This window comes from Gavia stellata, chromosome 6, assembly GCF_030936135.1.
Source record: "Gavia stellata isolate bGavSte3 chromosome 6, bGavSte3.hap2, whole genome shotgun sequence".
Taxonomy (NCBI): domain Eukaryota; kingdom Metazoa; phylum Chordata; class Aves; order Gaviiformes; family Gaviidae; genus Gavia; species Gavia stellata.
In genome coordinates, this window is record NC_082599.1 from 36,457,105 (window position 1) to 36,482,465 (window position 25,361).

General features: G+C 39.6%; 1 protein-coding gene across 1 annotated transcript; it reads right to left on the bottom strand.

Annotated features, from left to right (window-relative positions):
* Positions 1–1,815: 1,815 nt before the first annotated feature.
* Positions 1,816–23,789, bottom strand: GSDME (gasdermin E). Its single transcript, XM_009810384.2, has 9 exons — positions 23,579–23,789; positions 22,235–22,427; positions 12,616–12,787; positions 11,483–11,603; positions 6,862–7,050; positions 4,727–4,854; positions 4,424–4,610; positions 2,854–2,927; positions 1,816–2,046 (listed from the first exon to the last, which is right to left on the bottom strand). Exons 1-9 carry the CDS (start codon positions 23,787–23,789, stop codon positions 1,816–1,818), a joined length of 1,506 nt encoding a protein of 501 aa, XP_009808686.2.
* Between the last annotated feature and the right edge of the window lie 1,572 nt (positions 23,790–25,361).

The window sequence follows — 25,361 nt, forward strand, 5'->3', positions numbered from 1 at the left end:
GCAAAAGACTGATCTACATCTGAAAGCAAAACAGCAGGAAACAAAACCTTTTCTTTTTCTAATGGTGTTTCTAGAGAACATCTAGAGTTTGTTGGGTTTTTTTCCCCTCTTTAAACAAATCTCCTCCTCTCCTACATATATGACACAGCATGCACCCCCTGAAAGCAGTTATGCAATATAGCGCACATAAGGCTTACACCAAAACTCTGTAAGGAAGATTAGAGCACATGGACAGTGGCACTACATGGATGTCTGCATATCCACTTGCCATCTGTGTGCACCATCTTCAAGGCCAAGGGAATGCCTGGAATCCCCCCCCCAAAAACACTATGGAAATTAAATGCATGAGGTTATAAGTTATTCTATTGTTTTGACATAACATTTAATAGAAAGTTTTGATAAATGAGTTAGTTACAGAGGCAACTTTTAAGTAGTGATTGGCAAGTGAAGACTTTCCCATTTACAAACACACATCCCTCCCAGAAGCAGGGCAACATGCTTCCGTCATCCTAAAGGACATTTCTGTATACACCAGTGCAAGGTTCAGCTTCGTTTAGCAGATGAGACACAGAAACACCTACAGCTCCATGTGCAAGGCTATCCTACACTCTCGGGCTATGTAAAGGTGCTTTTCTGGTGCTTTTCTGCAAAGTCCACTTTCTCAGTGAAAGCTTAACTGACATGAGTTTTTACAGTCCTCTTAGACAATCTGCTCAAGACCGTGGGGGAACAGAACAGAAAACTGAACCCAGGACTCTTACCCACTAGCTAAGTTTCAGGGCCTGATCACCCCTCCCGTGCACACACACACAGAGGTGCCTGCTTGTTTGCCTGTCAGCCATCTCACGATCTTATTCCACTTACCTGCAACATCATCTTCCCAAGCCCATATTTACAGTGATCTCTGCTGCCTTTCTATCCCATTCACATGATTACAAAAAATTACAATAAAAAAAGGCAAAGCAGTTCAAAGCACAAAGTGCTTTACTAACACTTTGACGTTAGTCAAAGAAATAAGCAAAACATCTGCACTTAAAATGTCATATGGGTAAAATGATCATTTTTGTGGAGTACAGCAGGGACATTTCATGTGCACACACCAAAAGGCATCACCGTATCTCAAAGAGAAAGTTCAGAATGCAATTTAAATAGCTGGAACTTGCTGAGTAAAAACTTAATAGAAAACAGAAATGCTGTACAGAGGCATAGTTCCCTAAGGCGGTCTTAGTTTTTGAAAAAGAGTTTTTTATTTCCTGCAGTGCGCAGTTCGCATCCATACAGCCAACCTATACTTAATAAATGAAAACCTAATCAAGTACCTCTTTGAGAGCCCTCCATTCCACTTGCTCCAGAGTGAAGGCATTCTGCACATCAAGTCTTAAATGAGTAAAACATTTACTTTGTTGCAGAACCCTGGATTTCCACAGCCTGCTTGTTTGCTTGCTTACAAAACGCAGTTTGTACTTTGCAGTTTTCTCCCACGCATATTAATGCAAGCAATCAGGCTGCTACTGCTACGTTCAATTTCTGTTCCAGGCTTGTCTTCTTTTTCTTCCTCCCCTTCATCCCTTGTTTACGTATTTTCCACTGCAGACACACCTTAGTGAAACTGCAGAGCAGTAGCACACCTGATGGCAGTGCAGAGCGCTCACCCCTGGCATGCCAAGACTACCCTGACCTCCATAACCCCTGGCTGGACTGCCATAAGTACTCAACTGAGCGGCTCTACTGCTAGCTCAAACACACCACCACTACACTGCAGAGCTACAGAAAAACGAACAGACTAGAGCAATAACTGGATACTCAGCAAAGCTCCTATACATTCCCACCTAACGCATAAAATCCATACAATGCAACATAAAGAACAAGTGGGAAGAATCTAGGTTCTTTCATAGTTACAGCCTTTACAGAAGACTCTGTCATTTCCAAATTAATGTTTGATGAAGCAAACAGCCTTTGGACGACATCAAATCTTCCTCTGTCAGTGAGAGTAGCCACCAAAGGGCTGCTCAGCGCCACAGTGCCATCAGCCGAAGCGATGTTAGGCTGTATTCATGAGAGAGAGCAATAGACAGAGACATTAAAAAGGTTTTCCAAGCAGTGCTGTTCCTGCCACCACATAGCTCAGGTCTTTCTTACAAAACCACAGGAGAGCTTACAAGACAGTGGCAAAAGGGCAAAACTCCCTTTACTATTAGCCTCGACAAGTACAACGTACTCATCCAGAACCAAAGCTCTCTGGCACCCTTTAAGGAGAAACATCTCTCCTACTGTGTCCTTCCCCCAGTTCAATCTCACTGCAGATCACACTTAACTCTCACTCTTACTCTGAGCAAACAGTAGACTCCCCGCGCCCTACATATTTAAAGGTTTTTACTATTATTTTTGTCTGCAAGCTTAAAATGCTTAAAAAAAAAGCCCTGCCCCATTCCTTCAGCATTTTCAATGAAGTTTTGGAACTTCAGAATTTGCCAAGGCCCAAGTGCTGCTGCTATCAAAGCGAAATTTCTGTTTCCCAAGGGCGGGTGATACTGTTACTAGGACTTTAAAATGGGCTAGTGAGACTATTAGTAAATTACTATTCAAGCTTCAATTAACAATTTTCTTTTGCTCACAGCCCATGAAATCTCTGAAATACAGAAATGTTTTAGAAGTTAGGTATCCACCAGCCGTAAATTATCTTCTTTGTTTGCCACTGTAAGACTCTGACCTCACCTAAGCAATGCCTAGAGCTGAAATTTGCACTGCAGCTTGACATCTTCTTTACTGGGTGAGAAACACAATAAAGCAGAGAACAGAGTCATTACTGCTGCTGGGGCCCACATGCTACGCAGTCACATTTTGATTACTCACCAAACAACACAATGCCGGAACAACCTGAAGATCACAGCAGGCACGCAGCAGGACAAGAGTGTAATCAGACAGCTCTGCGAAGGAAAAGGGAAAGATTGTTTCCAGTGAACACTGCACGGGGCTGGCTGCTGGAAAGGGGACTTTCTTAACAGTGAGATCTGTTATGGGGTTCTCCTGGTAAGCAAAGACAGATAAGCTGCATTTTTGAGGCCCACCCGCAAGGTACAGCACCTCATGAAATGGATGCTGGAGACCAAAGTGATTCAAGGCTGAGGACAGTTGTCCCAAGTGCTCTGCTGGACGTTTGGAAGAGGCTGATCCAGCCCTTTCCTGCCTGCTTCCCAGAGTGCAGAATAAAATGGGATGGGCAATAGATGCCCTTGAGAACAGGCAGCTCGTAGGAAAGGGGATTTCCTCCTCATCGTTCTTGTCTCCTCCCTAAGTATCTCCCCAGTGTTTCACTCCGAGTCTGCAGGCTGGATGAATGATTTAGGCCTTGAATAAAACAAGAACCTCCACTCTATCTGAGATGCTGACTTCAACAAAAACACAATTTGAGAGGAATGACATAGCTTAGACTGCCTTGAGGCAGGGAGAAGGACTGAATGATCCCTGTGGTGCCCTTCAACTCTGTAACTCAGAAGGTTGTAATTCCTAATAGAAGCAACAGGCATAAAACAGCTCTTGATTCTTGATCCAGCTACATTTATGCTTGGACTTTAGCAGCAGACAATGTCCAAAGCCAAGTGATAATGCAACACTCTCAATTAACTGTGCCCTGCTGTTAATAGCATCTGACAAGTGTTACCACATCAGTAGGTTTCTGGTTTCTATTTCTTTTCTGTCTCTGCAAATGAGTTAAGCTTTCCTACCTGGGTACTGTGTGTATACGGATGCACGCTGACATTTTGCTGCACAATGCCGTATCTAACTAATACCACACTGGACTTCCCTTCGTTATTGTAATGTCAGCAAATGCTTTATATATGAGAGAGAGGAGAAAAAGCCAGGAAAGTCTGTCTTGGACTTTGCAGGTAGCTTTTAATTAACACTGTGGTGCCAACTAGATTGTGAGCATGGCATTTATTTGACATTTATGTTTAATCACCTTTTTCAGCAGCTGCAAAACAACCCTCTAATTGCAGTGTGTCTATGTTAAATTCATTTTTGCTAAATATAGTTTGCACCTCAACAATATACGCTGTTACACACAATGTTAGACAACACCTCATCTGTAATTCTCAGCATTTAGGCAGGAAGAACTCTGGCATGCAGCAGGGACAGAAATCAGCTTACCAAACTGGAAATGCCCACATTCAGCAGAAAGTAGAGTGAGCAATCTTGTGGGAATGTGCATTTTACAAGCAAAATCTGTCAGTGATTGAGGGCTGAATTTAATTCTCAGCCAGGAATGCTAAGCATGGTATACCAAACCCGTAAAAAGAAACAGAACAAATTATGTTCATTCAGCTCACCAACTGCTCAAAAAGAGACATAAACGCTTTAACACAGAGGGAGCTTCTAAAAGGAAAATAATTAAAAAGGGCTCTTCTCTTCATTCACAACATACCAGAGACAGCACTGATGAGGAGGTGAGCAGCTGAGAAGAGTTCTTCATCCTGAGGCTCGTATTTCTGCAACAACAGCTCACTCTGTAAACTGCACCCTAAGAGCTGCAAGAAGTCAATGAGCTCTCGTTGTTGTGCAGGTTTTAATTCCTTCAGATCTGGCTTGTGTCCTGTGCAGATATCATCTAACTGGAAGCAAAGGAGTAAGTAAAGCTTCTTGAAAAGAGAAAAGTTCAAGCAAAAGAGAATGCTAGCTCTATCCTGAAATTACTTTTAGGAAGCAAGAAAAAGTTTCTTAATCTTACCACGTCCTCCAGGGCAGTTACCATTTCTTCATGGAGCAAGAGTTCACAAAGGGTTTTATATAAAGCTTTTTGCTTGTCTTCCGGCAGCTTCACAAAGGGCTGGAACTGAGTCTTCAGCCGTGACAGATCTTTCCCAAGAAAGCAGTAAAAAATAAAACTAAGTGTTTCTACAGAAATACCAGTAAAAACAGTTAACATTTTTGCTATGTGTTTCATAAGCTCATTTATTACCACACCTCGACATCCTGATTTCCATCAGCACAAGTTATAATGCAAGGCTGGAACACATCTGATTGTATTTCCCTAATAAGCCAATGAAGCATCAATGAAAATTCTAAGAAAGAAGAACAGCTACCAAGGATCAACATGCAGTGTTCAGTATTTTTAATATTTTAGAAGTCGGTATTTTAATGTTAACTGAACTAACCATATATGAAGTTTCTTATTTGAAAGACCATCTCCAGAGAATGTTCATTTATGAGGCAGAATGAAGAGTTCTGCTCATAACCTTACTTCTTAATCTGTGGGTTAATAGGAATTACAAAGTCAATGGTATGAGTCCACACACAGAATTAAAAGTTCCTATTGTGATGGTAAATTGTTATTGTCCTCATATTTCATCAGAGAATTACATCAAAGAATTACACCCCTTCACCCCTGACCTAAAAAGACTTACTACAAAAATCAGGACAAAAAAAAACCCCTCTTCTTGACTGAAATATTGAATCCATTACAATACATACAACAGAAGGACAAGAGAGTTCACTGCACTACTCTCCCCACAATTCAACTATGACACTAAACCACAATGTTTTATGACATCAAATTAGCACTTTCCTAAAAGAAAATAAGTTTTAAAGTCAATAATGCTAACTGGAAGTTTGGAATGTGTTTTGCCACATTCCAAAAATATGGGCATGCAAGCGTTCTTAACCTTGTTCAAAAGAAATTTCCCTTCGTGTCACTCCGGTCAAGAAACACGCTCTCTTTAAAGATGCCTTTTATATCTAAAAATTACTTCATTGGGAATAAAATAATGCCCAGTCACAGGCAGATATTTTTTGTACCTGATGCTATCCTATGACTGTCTATACAAACAACAGAAGAGGAAACCTACTGTAAATTGCTTTAGTAGAAACAATTATTTTAGTTTTTTTCCAAGAGACAGGTCAGGTTAATTAATTGAAAGACACCTCCAAGCCTTTTAAGCAAGAAAAGCACAAAGGTATGTCAAGCTAAAACAAAAAACAAAACGGTGGCATACCATTTTTTTCACAAATAAGTGGTTTTTATACACACATGGAGACACAGTTACTCCTTTCAAACAAGTCTACAGTGGAGAATGACAGAATTTATTTCAGGACAATAAGTATCTATTTTTGTCACAGTTAGTCTATTGAACAGCCATGAACAAAGGGTGAAATTTAGAGATAACAAAAGTGATGTTCATCATTAGAACGAGTTGTAAGAACTCTGCTAAGAACTAATGAAAAGTAAAGTGTGTTCTGGGGCCTTGATTTGTTTTCCCCTTTTTCATTCCTCTGGTGACAATCCTGCCCCTTCCTTCCACATCCCTACAATAAACAGGTTGTGCCTGGCTCATTATACCAATTTGCAAACTTCCAGTTAAATCACACTTTAATTTCGTCAGCCTTCGTTAATACCAAAGATTTCTATAAAGCCTCTCAGAAAATAATGAGTCTAAGTAAAGGCGGGGGGACATGTCTTTGTAATTTTTGAGACTTAAACTAACCTCTGACTATGAAGCTTTACTGAGAGTATTTTCCAAATCATGAAGAAGTATTTTCAGTGACTCTTTCTGAATGAAAGCATAAATCATCACTAATCCTATAGAGCTCAGCTGGAATGTAACAGAACTGCTATGAAAACCTGATTTTGTAAGATCATATTTATGACAAAGGGATTCAGGATGTTCCTAGGGAACAGTCCACTGCATATACCTATTGCAGAAGTAAATTCTTCTATTCTTTCAGTGCATTCCCCCAAGAGTTCCTGATAAGGGCTATTAAAACGAACTAACATAGTTTCTTATGTGCTATTGTACCAGATTATTTCCTCCTACCGCGTTGCTTAACTCACTGTAATGTAATCATATAAAGCATTTCTGGCAATACCTTGTTTCAATACACTTAAAGAAGCATCACTGGGAATGAGGTTTTTAGCCTCAGAGTACATCTCATTATCAACAGCATCTGGCTGATAGAGAAACGAAGCATCTCTGAATAGTGCTGAATGGGGATAAGTTGAGCCTTCTGTGCTGTCTTTTTCAAAACCTCCTTGCTGTTCATCTAGCAGACAGAATTCTGTAATTAGAAATTCAATTAAAAAAATAATTAATAAAATACACAAACAATTACCAAACGAGATTCTAGTTTATGTTATCTAGTGTTCTCGCATGTGATTTCTCCATGTCTCATCTCTTCTAGATGGGAAGAATGCCAGTGGTTGCTATGTATGTGAATTATTGAGCATTACTGCAGTCCTGATGTTTGGTACAGTGTGCACAGGCAAAGGTCCTGTGGTGCAGCTACCAACTACAAAATGTGACACCAGCTCCTGTGAACTAAAGTAATGTAGACAGCAACTAACATGAAAACTTCTTACTGACACCGTAAACCTCAATGCTGCATACAAGAGATACAGGTATGAATTCTTCACATTTCCTACCAATTAAGAGATGAGCTGTAACACAGGCTACAGGATTCACTCATGATGGAGACACAATGAAAGCACTTTCTGAGATTCATAAGAGCTCTTAGAGTCCCTCACAGAGCTTCTGTGGTCATGGCACTGATAGACTCCTCTTTCTCAACCAAACCACAGGTCCATCCTCAAGTTCTCCAGATCAGTGGAAAATATGGGGCTTTTCAGAGTCTCTAAAGGACTTCACCCAGGCATATTCATGAACAGAATCACTCTGCAATGTACTGTCTCTTTCCAATAACTTCATGGAGAAAATAACACACCCTGGCTGAATTACCCCTTCTGCCCCGTCTTCATGACAAGCACTGGCCTACCTCACCCAAACAGGACTGCCGATTTCCTGCCACCCCAACACCCTCAACTTGATGAAGCTAAGGGACTCCTGGAAGGTACACAGGGAGCCTTTGTAAGAGTTATGCTGAGAAATCTGGACTATGAAATTCTGTGCTCATGTGTCCAATATTCTGCCCCGAAGATGCAGAATATAATATGCATATTTTGATCATCTTTTATTGGTTCAAATGCAAGATTTGAAACTGTGTCCCTGGCACTCTGCAGCACGTCTGAGGAGAATGCAGGCAGGCTAGCAAGAGAAACTCAATTTTAAAGTAATACCTGACAGCAAAGGGAAAAAAATGTAACTAATCAAGCACAGTGCTCACATGTACCAGGCACAAAACCTAAATATAACCTTCCTGCAGTTGTAAGAGTCTGTCTCACCAAATTAAGGACATTCAAAGAAGACGAGAAAGCACAAAGAGCACTCCATCAGCAAAAAGCTTTTTCAAAGGGAGAGTAGACAAAGAAATCTCTGCCACAGAGAAAGACGTCAGAGACCTTTATGCCTGCATAACCCTTCACAGAGAAGAACAAACTACAGAGGAGCAGAAAATGATTAACACAAATTAAAGAACCTCCCAAAGCAACAAGACTCCGGACAGCAGCTAAGGCACCATAAGGCCAACATGGTCATGTTACTTTCATTGATAATAACAAGGCTTTCACACAAACCCTGAAGGAGGAAGATAGTGCTAATAAACTACCTGCCCTTCTAAGGCAGAATGATGCTAATAAGGGAAATCAATACACAGCATCATGTGAAAAGTTTTAAGAGATACAGACCCTGCTGTTGTAGTCGGACTCAATTCAGAGGAAAATAAAGGACTCTGAAAGTCTTGTATTAATAGGACTGTTAATTTTGTAGCTCATTAATTTTTGCCATACTATTTAAAAAAAAGGAGAAGGGAAAATAAGCGAATAAAAGAATATACATAATCCTGTGATATTTTCTCTGTTGAATTCTATTACATCCATCAATGACAAACCTCCACTAATGCAGTTAGATCTTCTTAGTTATTCAGAAACATTAACAAAAATGGAAGAAAACCAGAGATGATCAATGAAAGCAATCAAAGGCAAAGAGATTCCTTTGCGGGAAGAAGCTGAAAAGATTAGGACTGTTTAATCTACAGACATTTAAGAGGAAGCAAGTCACATATACATAGCAATGAACAGAACAAAGCAAATCAGCGGGGTGCTACTATACCTCCTGTTTTGTAAAGCAAGAACAAGAGGACTTGTAGTGAAACTTTAGAGGCACAAAACTGCAAAGCCTTCCAAACAGTTCCAAACAGGAATAGCTTTTACGTGTAGTGGAAAATTAGCCTGTAGAAATCAAACAGAATGATTACAGGAAAGCATTATGGTGAAGGAATTAGAAAAGGATTAGACCTTTTTCTTTAATTTATAAAAATATCCAAGAATGTCCAGTCACACTAGCCAGAACATTTTTAAGAAAGTTTATATACCATTCTTCCTTACACAATAACTCAAGCACCCTCAGTGGCAAAGAAAAAGAAACAAACAACAACAAAAGAAAACTTACATGCACCTTATCAATAATTATCTGTGAAGAGAATCCCATTATGTTACACCTGCTACTGGTCACTTTCACTGTCATGTAAAAAGACTACATTAGTCTCTGGATTTAACTTCAAAGGCTATTTGTATTTCCATAAACAGACACTGATTACTGCTCAGACATTAAGAAGTTGAAGGTTAGGCTCCACCATACTTATTCTTGCTGGCAAATCCCTAATTTTGTTGTTAGTTCCTTCACCTTACCTTCTCAATGACAGTCAGGCAAGGGAAGATAGCACAAATTTAAAAAAAAAAAAAAAAAAAAAGGCAAGACATAGGTTGTTTGAGATAAAACATGAAACAACCTGTGCTGGTTTTGAAGCTTAAAAGACATAACATTAAACATGAAAAAAGAAAAGTGGAAAAAGAAGAAGTGGAAAGAGAGCAAAGAAATACAGATCATTAACAAGACCCACGTATGATCAGCTAGCAGGACATAGGAATTTCCATCTAGAAATCACATAAGTAGGCTACCAGCTATACACCTATGTAGTCAGATAGCCTTAACTGCACCTGACTACTCTGAATTACAGTTTATTATGACCATGAAGTCAATGCCCTCTGGTGCATCACTGCGTTCAGTCTATGTCAGAACAATTCCATGCTTCAGAAATCTTTTTTTTACAGGTCACATGATATTTACTTATACTCCTGAACCTACAGACTTCCTTAATATCAGAAATCAGTTGAAGGAGAATGATGGAGAGTATATTCTACATTTCTTATCCAAATAAAGTGCATCCTGGATTCAAATCTCAATTGCACTTCAATTATTTCTTCAATGTATCTCCTGTTTCTCTCCATGTAAGTCCTTTCCAACCTCCAGCTCTACACAGTCCATCTGATTTCTTTCCTTCTTACATAACATCCCCTGAAACCTCCTTTAGGTCAGGGAGTTTAACTGAGGATAGACAAGAAAGAAAAAACCTGGTGATTCTGTAGGGCAGAGTTACTACTCCCCCCAAAGCCAATTTCAATATTTTTTTAACTTGACACCTGAAAGTATTCAACCTAAAATAAGTAAAGCATGACCAGAAAACATGACAGGACATTTCTGCAACAGTTCTGAGAATAATCTAGATATGATAGTGCAAAATAGACAGAAAAGTTTAAATTCCAGTCCTATACTTATGAATAATTCTTTTCTTATCATGACTGTTGTCTAAACATTCCTGGTTGACCATCGATTTATATTCAGTTCACTCTCCCTGCCAATAGCTGAAGGCAACAGCACAGGCTGAGGGCCAGCTAGCTAGAGGCAAAATTGCGGAAAAAGACCTGGACAACAAATTCGAGAGGATCAGCAGCGTGCCTTTGCAGCTGTTGAAGTTTGCTGCATACTGGGCTGTACTGACAAGAGTGTAGCTAGCGGATCGATGAAAGTGATTTTTCAATTTGAGAGACTGCATTCAGAGTGTTGTGTTCAGTTTTGGACTCCCCGGTACAAGACAGACATTCACATACTGGAGCAATCTAGCAAACAGCCACCAAGATTGCTGGGGGCTGGAGAACATCATGTATGAGAAGAGGCTGAGAGACTGTGTTTGTCCGGCCTGGAGAAAATATTGCTAAGGGAAAACCTTATTGCTATCTACAAATACCCAATGGAAGCAGCCAGACTCTTCTGTATGATGATAGGACAAAAGGCAAGAGACACAAATTAAAGAAAGGGAAATTCTCATAGGTGTTAAGGGAAAAAAAACAGTTCAGTTGATGGTGGTCAAACGTGAGAACAAGCTGCCCAGAGGGATGATGGAATCTTTGTCTCTGGAGATAATAAAAACTTGGAATAGACAAGGATACAAGTAATCTGATCTAACTCTGACGTTAGATGAAACTTCAAAAGTTGGCCCTGCCCTGAGCTGGGGCTTGAGCTAGATGACCTCCTGTGGTCCCCTGAAACCTAAGTTATTCTGAGTTTATGATTTATTCAAACAAGTGAAAAAGGATTACTAAACCAGAAGAGCAGCATTTCACAGCAGAAGTAACTATCAAGGAAATGGAGACCATATAACATCATCACTTTCATACACAGGGAAATGCAAAAATCATTGCCCAACAGCTCTGTCCACAGTTGAACTGTGTGCCACAGAAAATGAATTTTATACTTACCAAACTGGCCACTGTGCTTTATAAACAGTTCAATTACACCATAAGCAATAGTAGTTGCAGGAGGAATTTCAAGGATCACACTAGAATACTTCATCATACTTCCATTTTCACTCACTGAAACCTAGAGGACATATAATTTATCTGATTCAGCTATTGCATAGCTTAAACACAGAATTAATTAAGGGGAAAAAATACAGAGAAAGAATATGCTTTATTTTCCATGATGGCTAACTAAAGCACTTTATATTTGACAACTATGAAAGGAACTAGATGAGCAGCGAGGTAGAAGCACAATGCCAAGAGCAGCCCTCAAACTCCTAGCTACCCTGTCCTAGTACAAAGTTGGGTTCCAGGTACAGCTTTTGCCACACATGAAACACTGTGTCACTAGGAAATGGGCACCCACTTCAGTATCCTGCCCTGCCCTCTTTTATCCTGACACCCCTTTTGCCCAGCTGGAGACTGGTACCAGGAAGGTGGCACTTGCACAGAGTGTTGTTGAAGTGCAACTCCCGGATTTCTGCTACTGGAGACACCCAGTACACAGAAGTGATTCATCTGCAGCTTTAAAAAAAAAAAAACTTACAATGAACGAGCATATGTTTTGACCTTGGTAAGTCCTTTCAATTCATAGACGATTTTTCAGATATCCTCATAATGCAGCTAATCTATACTCCCATGACTGAAAACAAATAGCTTCTCAATAAATATTAAAACTCAGTAGACACTGCAAACATTTTTGATGAACGATTACTTGGCTTTTCAAATAAATTTGCTTCAGCAATGCTTTTTGCTCTTCACCTTCCACTGAATTGTTATATGTTTGGTTTATGTTCTGCTGTAGGCAGGAATCTACGTAGAAACTGAATTACAATTTGACAGTATTGATGGAAACCACATTCCAGGTTCACACTAAAAGATGGCATCTTTTGCCAGTGAGGCAACAGAAAAAACATTTTACCTTTCTAAAGTTTCACAACTATGCAGTGCAGTGATTTCAACACGTTAAGGAAGAGAGTTCAACATGTTAAGGAAGCATGAAAAATACTCTGAAGTCTATTTGGAGAAATCATAATTTCTTCTCAGATAATCTGCAAATGTTTTATTCCTTGCAGATTTTTAATAACTTTTACCTTTACTATTTTTGTACTGCATCCCATCACACCGCTGATTTTTTCTTCTGTCTGGATATGTTCAGATATCGTACACTTCTGAGTTGTTATTATCTTTTCTCTCAAGATGCACAGAACTTCACGTTTTCTTTCTATTACTTGTTGCAGTAAACTATTGTTTAGATTTATTGTTCTGAAAAAGAAAATACACCGTTAACAACATAAATACTAGAATTGAGAAAAAACATTTTCTTAATTGCTTGAAGAAGCTTTTATTGTATAAATAACAACAGTTTCTGTATGAGCAGTCTCCTCAAAATTATTATGGCCTTTTTTGTTATTTGGTAGCAGTAAATATCTGTATTCCACAGTAAGTCCCAACACATGCACTGAATTCTTGATTCCTTACTCTGAGCAAAAATGGCAGTTGTCTGGCTACTTCCTAAGCTAAAAAAGTAAGGGAGAACTAAAGCCAACTTTAAGCTTTCAGTGTAATATGAAAACAACCAGCCAGGCTTGTGGACACTGGATTGAATCCTCTGCTACTCCAAATTCACACCGACATTAACTTGGCCATGGCAGGGGATGCCAGCTAACCATTGTCTTTAGAGTCTCATGTTAGCACAAACAGTGTCAGTAAGTCAATGGGTCACATCCTGCAGCCTTTACTCAAAAGAATTATTTCAACCAAAAAGGTTACGAGGGAGTACAAAAGACCTGTGCTCATGCAGCCTAGCACACTACTGCATACATTGTGCATGCACACACACAATAAAAATACCTATAATAGCATATTACACAATAAGCATGTAATATAATAGTATTACCCACATATCAAAAAGCTTTGCTTAGAAAGACTGAAGTTGCAGTCAAGCTACTGGAAGTTAGGAAATACATAGCAACCAATCTTCCAGCCTAGTTAGTTTAGCTCTTTGTAAGGAAAAGTGGGACTTGATTACAATAGTTCTCGGTTTTCTCTCTCTTACCGGAACAGATCAAGCCCCATTTCTTCCCCCCGCTTCTCATTCTTCTCAGCTTTGTCCCACAGCCAGCCAGCTCACCAGCCCCATTTCATGTGATTTCTCTGCTATCTTCTACCCTCAGATGACACCAGCTGTTCATGGCTCCCAGCCTTAGTCTCCACTCCTTCTCACAGTTCATTGTTACCACTTTCCAGCCATCTGGCCAAACTCGGTCTCATTTATCTCCTTGTCACCATTCAGTCCTGTCACCCCTGTCTTTGTATGTCCTTCTACCTGCCACAGGTGTGCCATCAGGTGCTTCTCAACAGGGGAGGTAACATGGGCTCCTTCGTGCCCAAATGCTGATGTCCAGACTCACCCTGGACTAGGACAGCTTGAGGTGACCACCACTAGGAATGCTGGTTTGGCCTCTGAAGGCCCATGTGCAGGCAAAGGAGTGCCCTGACATACTGCTGCCAAATTCTGAGTCACCCACGTTTCTCTTTGAGGGATGAACAGCTCCCTACGAGAGTGACACCTCAATGCCAATGCTCACAGCTTGCTATGGATCTGTTTCAGTGTTCACTTAAACCCTGAACTGGCTGAGTGGGATCAACACTGACCAAATACTTCAAAGGGCTGGACAAGAAAACACAGAAAAGATTTCATGGACTTTGAGACTGGAGAAGATTACTATAAAAAAACCCACCTGCTATAAACTCCTGTGTTGTCATCGGTATAACCTCACAATTTACAACTAATGACCAGGACTACCACAGTCAAAAGAAAAATTAACTGTGAGAGGGACCTCAAATCTCTAGCCCATGCCTCCAACTTAACAAGTCATCCCTTCTCCACAACATAATTCAGCGTGTGTTTAAATGCTGCTGGAGATACTTCTAAAGTTAGGTGGTTCTTAGAATGAGCATAAGAACGAAAGTGAACTCCCAGAAACAATACAGGAGGATTGTTTTCTAAGAAAAGATGACAAAATTCACTACTACTTATGGGGTGTTAACAGACTTTCTGGTAACAGTTAAAGCAACTTCTTAACTGTATTGAATTGATTAAAATGTGTCAATTATATTATACTTTTTCAAAATACTCACTGGAGGTCCTCAGATGAGATGTCATATTTTCTATGAACAGATAATTCTAGCAAGACAGTTGGAAGATTAAAAGATTGCTATCCCTGGCCCAAGTTATTTAGTCTTTTCTCCTCCCTTTTACTGTAAATGGATATTCATGGGGCTAAATGGCAATTCCCCAAAAATATGACAGAAAGACATGTCTGACTCTGCTTTATTTAAATCGAGATATCTCCACTTTTAATTAAAAAGTTTTAGATTTATTAGATTCTGGAGTTTTGGATTTATGCAGTCTGCGTAAGTCTGAAGTCAGCTTGGTTTTTTATTAAATTAAAAATATCCTGAGGCAATTTTTGATCTTTGGAGAGTTACATGCTTATATGAAAGTTCAATCAGTTGGAATGAACTGTCTGAAAACCTTAAAGTTGATTGCTTAAACAAGGGAAAGAAAATACCTCTGAAGCAATGCAGCAGCCACTAGAAAAGCATCCCCAAACATTCCTGAGATTATTAATATAACTTTTTTTCTTTTGGTGCAAAGCCATGCTTTATGCTTGGAATGCAATGAATCTTTGGATTAAGCAAAAATTGAAGCAATGTCACGCAATCACAAACACCGCTGGTCTTAGAAGTGTCTGCCAAACCAGAGCTATCAGTTATCACAATAACAGAACATCAAGCTTATCATATACTTCACAATAATGATTTATGATTCTGAAGAGGTGTGCTAAGCATCTTGAAAATACAAATTAATGCACTAAAACTTGCAATTTTAACATTTGACCTAAGAAGCCACAGGGGAAGAAATACAATGAAGAAGCACAAAAGCAATTTGTCATTTGCCTTCATATGATGTATTTTTTGCCTGCTTTAGAGGATGGCAAACTCACCGGATATCCCCAAAAGTTAGAGCAAAAGAAACAAAACCATCAAAGGTAGAAAAACACAGATTAAACAGAGATTTGCTGTTTCTGAAGGAGCATTAGCATAAGAAGCATATAGAATATGATTTAACTCTATACAAATGAATGACCAAAATAATTCAAGAGACTTTTTCTTCCATCTGCTTCTATAGTATTCTGCCCAAGGTGGGACTGGCTCAGACCCTCTCACGCTCCTGGCTTTGAGGTTCAGATGCAGAATTAACAGCAGAGTGGCAGAGTGCAAGAGTCGGAAGACATAGGTAAACTTGCAGTGAGGCACAGTGAAGAGATTTCTGAGGCAGCGCTGGATGAGCTGCCACAGCACTGGAGGCTACGCAGTGACACTAACACCATAGGGGCACAGAGCCACTTGCTTTGGTCCCTGATGCAGCACTCCTGCAGGCACCATGTCTCGGAGGTAACTTGGTGTCCTCTGCACAGAGCTGCACGGTGTGGCAGAGACATGGTCACTGCCTCAGCCCCAGGATTCAAGTGACTTCAGTGGGATGTGTTCCACTGTAAAAGGCGGCAGAAATGCTCTTCTCCTCCCACTAAGTTTAGTGAGTACCAGATTCAGAGCTTTAAAACACATACCCTTACCAACAGCTACAAATACTTTTTCTTTAAGGACAGCACAATTAAATGCTCTCCTCTTGACTACTGGCACTGAACTTTCTATCACAAAACTCCTTAGACCCTAAGGTTGTGTGTAAGCACATCACAAGTTATTACTGGGGCACAGCCTGTGGAAGGCAAAACATTCTGCTCTTCTCAGCGACTCAGACAGGAGACAACATGAGGTAAGCAAATACCCAGCTTATCTAAATTATCACTGAAAATAGTCATCAAGAGCTAAATGCAACAGCGTTAGAGTTTGACAATCAGAGCTGGGCTTAAAGTATTGCAGGGCAATGGCCACTGAATCTTGAGCGTATTTTTCCAAGAGCTGAACTCATTTGCTAGCATAACACCCTGAATATCAAGAATATATCTGAATAACAAGAGATGGTTGAGTTAAATCCCTAAGAATACATGCATGCAAGTACACGAATTGCATTGCATTTTTTTGTTTTACTGGTCATGTTTCAGAGCTTTTATTTCTGTTCTACAACCATCACTCTTACCACCTCTTTCATCATCTGTTGTACAGAAGCCCTCACTGATCTTGTGTGACCTGTACTACATCACTGTACTCCTTCCCACCTTGAGAAGCTGAGCTGCAGTACTCAAAAGTAGCACTACATAAAATAAGATGAGATGTTGGTTTGCTAAGTCCCATTATCAACACACAGATTATGAGCCTGTATAAATAAAGATCATTTAAAAGATAATTTGTTTGATTGTTTGTTCTGCTTAAATAACCTTCCTGAGGTCAATGATTTACTATGCTGGAAGCTCTACAGGTCAAACATGAACAAAAAAGAATTTCTTTAGTCTCACTCGCTCCACATTTAATTGGATTAAACACTTCCACTCTCCTATAATGCAAATGCTTCCTTCACTTTTACTCAACCATTTTCTTCTTGCATGAGGAAAGCAGCGGAGAACAGAGAGGCACAAAGGCAATTCACTGCAGACTGAAAAGAAAGACTGAAAGGCAGAAACTAATAGAAGACAAGAGAAAACAGATAATACCTGGCAATAGAGCAGGCTCTCACAGTTAAAGGAGAGAGCAGGAGCCTTCTCTAAACACCACAGCTGAGACTGAGAGTCTTCCCTTCAGGCACAGAATCTCTGACTGGACCATCCACAAAGGAGGGGGACTAGGACCATTTTTGCATCAAATCCTGTCTAGTCTTCTCAGCAACCCACCCCACAAATCCTCAAAGCAAGGTGTTTGCCAGTTTTCTATGAATACCAGAAGGAATGGTTACTGCTGTGAGTCCTCTCCATCCTCACACTGAAGTCAGCACTGTTGCCTGCCTGCACAAATTTTCACTAGTCAAAACTACCCACATGAGTGAAAAACCTTTTCAGTCCTGCACTGGGAAATGTCAGCTCAACACACCTCCTCTCCCAGCTGCAGAGACATGGGTGGCCTACTCTCACAGCCTCACCCAAATGCAACTTCTTGCATAACATCCACATAAGTAACTTCAAAACCTCTCTCACTGCTTGGCCAGAATTTCTCAGCTTGTTCGGTCTTCTCCACTTCATTTATAAGGGGCAATAGTCCGATGTCTTCCACACAAATGCTGCTTGCAGTGAGAGCCTTCATCCAGCTTTGTTCCTTCTCTAATAGTGGCCTCCAAATGAGTGCCATGAAGTAAAATCCACCAGACCTCACTCTGCCACTTTCCACCAAGCACAGACACCTAATATTTCTTTTGTTAATGTTTCAAATACAACCTCTCTGACCTACTTCTTACAGTCACACTGGAACACAGTATCTGCTATAGTCAGCTTATTGATAGCATTTCACATTTTTCCCTACAGAATAAGCTGACAATTACTTCATAGAACATCTTCTCCAAGAATGCCAAAGACTTTTGAAAGTGCAAGTGACAGATAGTTCCTCTATTTTCTATTTGGCGCCCTCCTTATTTTTTAAATCACAGACACACACAATTGATTTTATTCAATCCTGTCTCATAACATTCTGTGACTTCATACTGCCCATGTAGCACCTTTGGCAGAAAACTGAATGTTTTTTGCATCATACGCATAAATGCTCAAGGAGTTTTAAAGAACAAATAACAAAATGGGCTGAATTTCCACTGTACTCAGATTAGGAATAGGCATCTATTTTTGTCTCCGCATGGACCATAATTGAATCAATGAAAGTGCATATTAAAGTGCAACATGCAATAGTGTAAAAATATCTTTCAATCATGCCAGAGTATATTACTAATAACACTTATTCTGTTTTTCTAATATGCTAACCATAGAATTAGGAATCATTCACATGAAATCATGGAATTGTGACAGGCAAACCTTTCTGCAGCTGATGTGGACTGACTGACTGCTGCCACATGGTCCTGTTTCTTTCTCTCTGCTGTCACTATCCTCTCAGAACTTCTATTTCAATCACCCAACACAACTCAGTGAAATGGTAAAAACAAACAAGCAAATTTGTTATTCCATGAGATCTACAGAGATTATAACCTCCTCATAATCTTTTTCACTGGAGGGGAAAATACAGAATGGCTGAGGTTGGAAGGTCATCTGGTCCAACTCCCCTGCTCAAGCAGGGCCACCTAGAGCAGGCTGCCTAGGATCATGTCTGCAAGGAGGGAGACTCTACAACCTCTCTGGGCAACCTCTGCCAGTCCTTGGTCACCCTCACAGAGAAAATATGTTTCCTGATGTTCAGACAGAGCCTCCCGTGTTTCAGTTTGTGCCTCCTGTTCTGTCACCGGGTGCCGCTGAAAAGAGCCTGGCTCCGTCCTCTTTGCATCCGTCCTTCAGGTATTTATATACATTAACAAGATCCCCCCTGAGCCCTCTCTTCTGCAGGCTGAACGGCCCCATCTCTCTCAGCCTTTCCTCAAACGTGAGGTGCTCCAGTCCCTTCATCATCTTCGTGGCCCTTCACTGGACTCTCTCCAGTATGTCCATCTCTCCCTTGTACTGCGGAGCCCAGAACTGGACACGGTACTCCAGGTGTGGCCTCATCAGTGCTGAGTAGGGGGGAAGGATCACCTCTCCCAACCTGCTGGCAATACTCCTCCTCATGCAGTCCAGGATACCATTGGCCTTCTTTGCGGTGAGGGTTGTTGTCGGCTCATGTCCAGCTCGGCGTCCACCAGGATCCCCAGGTCCTTTTCTGCAAAGCTGCTTTCCAGCCAGTCAGCCCACAGCATGTACTGGTGCCTGGGGTTATTCCACGTGCAGAACTTTGCACTTCCCTTTGCTGAACTGCAGGAGGTTCCCACCAGCCCAGCCTGTTGAGGCCCCTCTGGATGGCAGCACGACCCTTTGGGTATGTCAGCTGCTCCTCCCAGTTTTGTGTCATCAGCAAATTTGCTGAGAGTACACCTACCGACCCCATCACACAGATGACTAATGAAGATGTTAAACAGGACTGGACCCAGTATTGTGCCCTGGGGTACACAATTAGTCACTGGCCTCCAACTAGACTTTGTACCACTGATCAACACCCTCTGGGCCCAGCCATTCAGCCAGTTTTCAATCCACCTCACTGGCTGCTCATCCAACTCATACTTCATCAGCTTCTCTGTGAGGATCTTATGGCAGACACTATTGAGCGCCTTAAAATAGAAGTTGGAATATACTCCTAAATACATAGCAAGCTCACTGAGTTAAAGGCATAGGACTCTGACCTAAAATCAATACGTTACAGTACTCTGTGAATTAGCAAGCACAACGTAAAACAAAAAGCAAGAATAATGTAAAATAAAATATGCTGAGTTAAGATATATCTAAAGTACCACTTAACTTTTTATATTTTATATTATGTTAAGAAAAGTCGGTTCTGCATTTAAAATATCATTGCTTCTACAAATCAGGAAGGATGTCATCCCACATCCTTCAGCTGTCGTCCCTTTGTGGAAAAGGAGAGCCAATGTGGCATCTGGAATCTAATTAAAAGATCAGTAGGATTCTCCTTCAGAAGGTTCACATAAGAAGTGTCAGGAAACCAATTTGCTGCCACTCAGCACTTTCAGCTTGCTGAACCTTGAAGACCTAGTTTAGAAGCCATATCAGCTTTGACTATTGTTTTAGAGTCTTCTGCTATTTATCTGCAACTTTGACTTAAACAGCATAATACAAGAACAACGTTTTAAAATGCAACTTGATTAGGCTATACATATAGAAATAATAAAGGAAACAACAATAGATCTAACAAGCACAAGCAACATATGTCATTAGATGAAATCAAGAACACTTAGCTGACTCTCATCTCACAAGGACTGATGGGTAAACATCCTCTTAATACCATAATGCTTTGCATCAAAAAATCACTAACTTCTAGGCACCAGCACTCCCGAATGCTGAATTCCTGAATTCCACACAATGCTCCATGAATGAGACGAAAGCTAGAAGCTTGGACACAATCCATCATAAATCATAGAATATTTATGAATGAGTAACTGGAATTTCATTTGTAAGGCATTGTCACAATTTCCAGTGAGCCTCGGAGTTATGCTGAAGAAGAAAATAAAAATTGTGCTATCCTCATAATTTTCAGTGACCTGGCAGAAGCCACACTGACTAGACATCAATTACACACTTTGCATCATAAGCCTTAATAAGCTATGAGCATCTAAGAACTAGCTCCTTGTATAAAGGGGCGCACACATTAACCTCATTTACAGTTATATTCAGATCAGTGGAGGGCTACTGATTTTCCACGCTCAAAAGAAGATAATATATTTATAAGTGTGTAGTTACATTCAAGATTATAACCTGTGCTGAAGTAAGTTTGATTTGCTATGGGAAGATTATTTGTTTGAATCGAGTAGGTAACATACTGCAGAAAACTAAGTAAAAGCTTCCTGATCTAAACAGAAGTTACTGTAGTTTGGTTCTTTATAGGACTCTAGTGTTAGAAACAAGATTCTAAATCTTGACTGACACTATTTTTCTGATACCAGATGCATACTAATTTTACAGGCCTGGTACACACATTTAGCTCAGTATTTTTTTGCTTTTAATAAGGCATTTAGTACAAAGATAGCAAGGTGCCTTACTATTAGAATAAGTTTGTTGACTTGTGAATGCTCACAATAAGAAGAACAGCAGCCATTTGCTCCTGTGAAAATGGAGAATTGATTATTTCTAGAACATCAGTATATCTGAAGAGAATTTACACTGCTTCTGACAACTTTTGCACTGATAACAAAAACCTATCATCTTTATCTTCAGAGCACCAGCAAAGACTATTAAAATGTATTACACCACCTCCTACTGATCTAGGGTACAATGCTGTCACAAACGAACCACCTTCATCTCTCACGAGTCAGGACCTGCAATGCAGAGTAGACCCCTGACTTGTAAGCTGGATGCCAATTAGGCTTAGGTCCATGACTGTCTTACTGCAAGATTAAATCAATCTCATTTCAGAGTAGGCTAGGAAGTATTGCATATCTTGTAAAATTAAGATTATAGTTCGGAACATCAGGGGGTTTCCCCCTCAGTTAGTACAGCGTATAACAGTGAGCAACAGATCTATAAACTGCATTTTGTTCAACTACTAGAACATGCATTGACCATGCTTGTTCACCTTTACTACTCCTTCAGCTTCAAATAATCCAATTTTCTAGCACAGTTGCTCACACACACAAATAAATTATAAAGCATGCTTACAAGAATATTGGTAGTTCTGAATTCAGTTTCCATAGCATTTGCCCCTGTAACACAGAGAAACCAATCCATTTTTTTCCAGACTGCTACCTCAGAACAGTCCCCCAAAGAAAGATTTGACCCTTGTTCCATATGGTAATTCATGCAAATACGTTAGATGAAATTGCAGAAAGATGTTTTTAAAATGAAAGGGAAAGGTTTGACCATCAAGCTCTTAAAATCTGGAAATTTTCATTTTGGTATATATGATTTATCACCTGAAAATGAAAGCTTACAAGAAAAATAATTCTCAAACTATGGCAACACTACAGAAGCAACTGTTCAGTGACCACAGCTGGCCCAAGTCTTTTCTGCACAGTAATCTTTCCTGGCCATTAAAATGCCCACATTAAAAACATACCTGTCCTTGACGTCTTTCATAAGCTGTTGCAAGTCAATCTCCTGCTTCCTCAGGTTTCCAAATGAGGACTGGCTTTCCACATAGCCCTTCCCTCCAGCTCCAAGGCTCATGTTTCCAAATGAAGTTTCAATACTTCCTTGAACAAAATCTTCAAACTTCCCCGTATATTTTGCAAAGTCAGACTCCACAATTACTAGGAAAGCAATAAAAGTCATTTCTACCTGTGAAGAGAAGTGCTGAAACAGTCCTGAAGTGATTGGAAAAAAAGAAACTTACAAAAAATATGACAAGTTAGTGAAGGCAAGGAACAGTATCGAGCAGGTAAATAATGAAACTTACAACTCTGCAATCTTACTTCTGCTTCCTCCATATTTTCATCATCTTTGCTCAGCTATCTTTTATATTTTGCCTTTTTAGGAAAACATAAGGGGATAGAAATGCTGAGCTCAGATACTATGGAAGATTTATAAAGAAAGATTGAAACTTATTCCAGCTACAAAGACAAACTACAAAGTTTGTACAATAGAGTTAATATTTTGCCATTATCTTGACATATCTCATTATAGGGCTGTCCCAAAGTTCACTGAAAACCAATGGAAGCATTGAATTGGCTTAAAACAACTCTGAATCTTATACACCTATAAACCGAAGAACTGACTCAGAATCAGCTAATCTTCCAAGCCAGCTACAATTAACATCTAAACTTAGGGACTTATCTATTTTCCTGTATGGAATTGTGACATGCCCAGAAATATGGGATTCCAGATCATTAATCCTAAAACCTGGTTAGGACTGCTGCAGCTGGATGAAGCAAGAAGTGCAAGGGTTAGCCATTTTTAACACTCTGTGCAAAAAGAAAGGAAGCAGTGGTAAAACTTGCTTGGCCTTGCCTGTGCAAGCATTCCCTGGGCTACTATCACCAACAAGACACTGTTTATCCAGTGCTTTTTGACCTGGAGCACAGTATAGTTTCACGCTACTATCACATACTGGAATAACCCAGAAATATTCTAGGGGAGCTCCTGTGGCTGCAGGCAGCACTGTTATTAAACAGTAGGACTGCATGGCTTGACAACCTTCAGCACTCAATTTCAGTAGTCTATCTAGGTAAAACTTTTTCTTTTTTTTTTTTTTTTAAAACAAACATTTATTATTACTGGGTTTAGTTAAATGAATAGTCAAGTGAGAAAAGATCCAGTCATCTCATTTCCATGGATGGAGAATACTTCAGAGCGTTCCTCTGAAAGGGGCCCTCTAGTAACACGACTGAGAATAGTAACAAAAAAGATTAGGCTTTGCATTCTTTTTATCTGCAATAATAGTGCTGCCCAAGTATGGCTTTACCTGGTTTTATTGGTTTGTCTTCAGTGAGCACATCACTCAGGGTGACTGTCAAGAAATGATACTTGGGCTTCTGCCAGCACCAGAATTTCTTCCTCTTCGTAACTAAGCTCAGGAGCTGCAGCTTGTCTGAGGCATTCAAGTGGGAGACAGGGATCAAGTCACCTCCACTGTCAGTTTCTCTCACAAAATTCTTTGTTGCTTTTGCAAACATCTTGGGGAATCAATTAAAGTCTGAAAGAATACATTCATTTTTCAACAGCTACAGTTGGAAAGTATAAGTATCTACATTGTTACTTTAAGAAGTTCTTCACAATATTGGTATTAACACAGGAACAGGTAGTGTTTTCATCCTACCTTCTCCACTCTGAGCTGAGAATCATGTCAGTTTAAACCACTTATCCCAAGGTAAAAAGGTTCTCACAGTAACAGACAAAATAATTTTAGTTAAAATTTTAAATAAGCAACAGTGAATAAGCAAAGGACAATGCACTGCAAACATGATATGCAAGGCTTAAACATTACAATAATAATGCAGAAAGAAAATAAATGTGTGAGAAAATAAATATTCCAATCTACAGCTGAAAAGTTCCTTCAAGGAACGCTCACAGGTAATTAATTTGTTAGGGAGGAAAAAACTTAACTCAGCTTACCTGAAGTTCTAAAAAAAAGCATCTACTTGTGAGCGCTCCAGAGAGACTGGCTGGGATGACAAGAGCACCAGTGCAATGGCAGAGGATTTCTGCCTCCCAACAGAATCCTTCTTTTATTACCTAACATAAAATTATCTTACTCCATATAAGGTAATTGGCTATTATTTACACAAATTATCTTGATTTTTTTAATAGTGAGTAAATACATACAGGGATAATAAAAATTATTCTGTAAAAAGCAACAAATATTTGTGCTGGAATATTTGTGACTAAGTTTTATTTCTGAACTATGCCCCTGGAAAGTCCCAAATAATTTTTTTTCTTTCTGAACTTTTTTACCTTCAATGTTCAATTTTCTATTTTCCATTAGCATAACTACAGCTAAACTGAACTGAACTGTTAATTGCAACTGTTATTCATATCTGCTAAACAGCTACATACATTATCTTATTCTAGCTTTTAAATGTCTTAAATTAAAAAATATTGGCATCTCTTATTGTATAAGGTTTCCTTTACCCCAAGCAATGCACTTTGCACTTTGCTGTATTTACAATGAACTTTTTCAATAAGGGAAACTAGCTAAACTCACAGGAGAAATGGTAAAAATGACCGTTCATAAGTGCTAAACACACAATTCTAATAAATTAAATTTCAATATTTTTAAAAATCTCATCTTTTTTAGTTTCCAGAATTAAATCAGTTTTTTAAAGTTGGCAGCACTCCTTTGAATCCTCCAGCTGACATTGACTGGAAAGTTCAACTAAGATGATGTCTTAGCTAGGTATCCACACATTCATGATTAATTACCTGTCTTGCTCCGCAGAGATGTTAGATTTGTCATTTACAAATACTGTCCAGAATAACTTAGAACAGACTTCAAACAAAAATTGATACTGCAGTGGGGTCTCAGGATTATTGAGAGAAAACAGAAAACTGAATAAAGATATTAGTGGTTGGACCACAGGCTCCATGTTTTAGTATAAGTTGGATAAAAGAGGAAAAAAAGCCTTTTTGCAGACGGGAACTTACCTTTCCATTTGCTTTTCCCAAATCCCATTTCAGATAATATTTCATACAGCATTTACTAATTCATGTTAAGGTATCTACCTCCTCATGAAACCCCTATGGCCTAC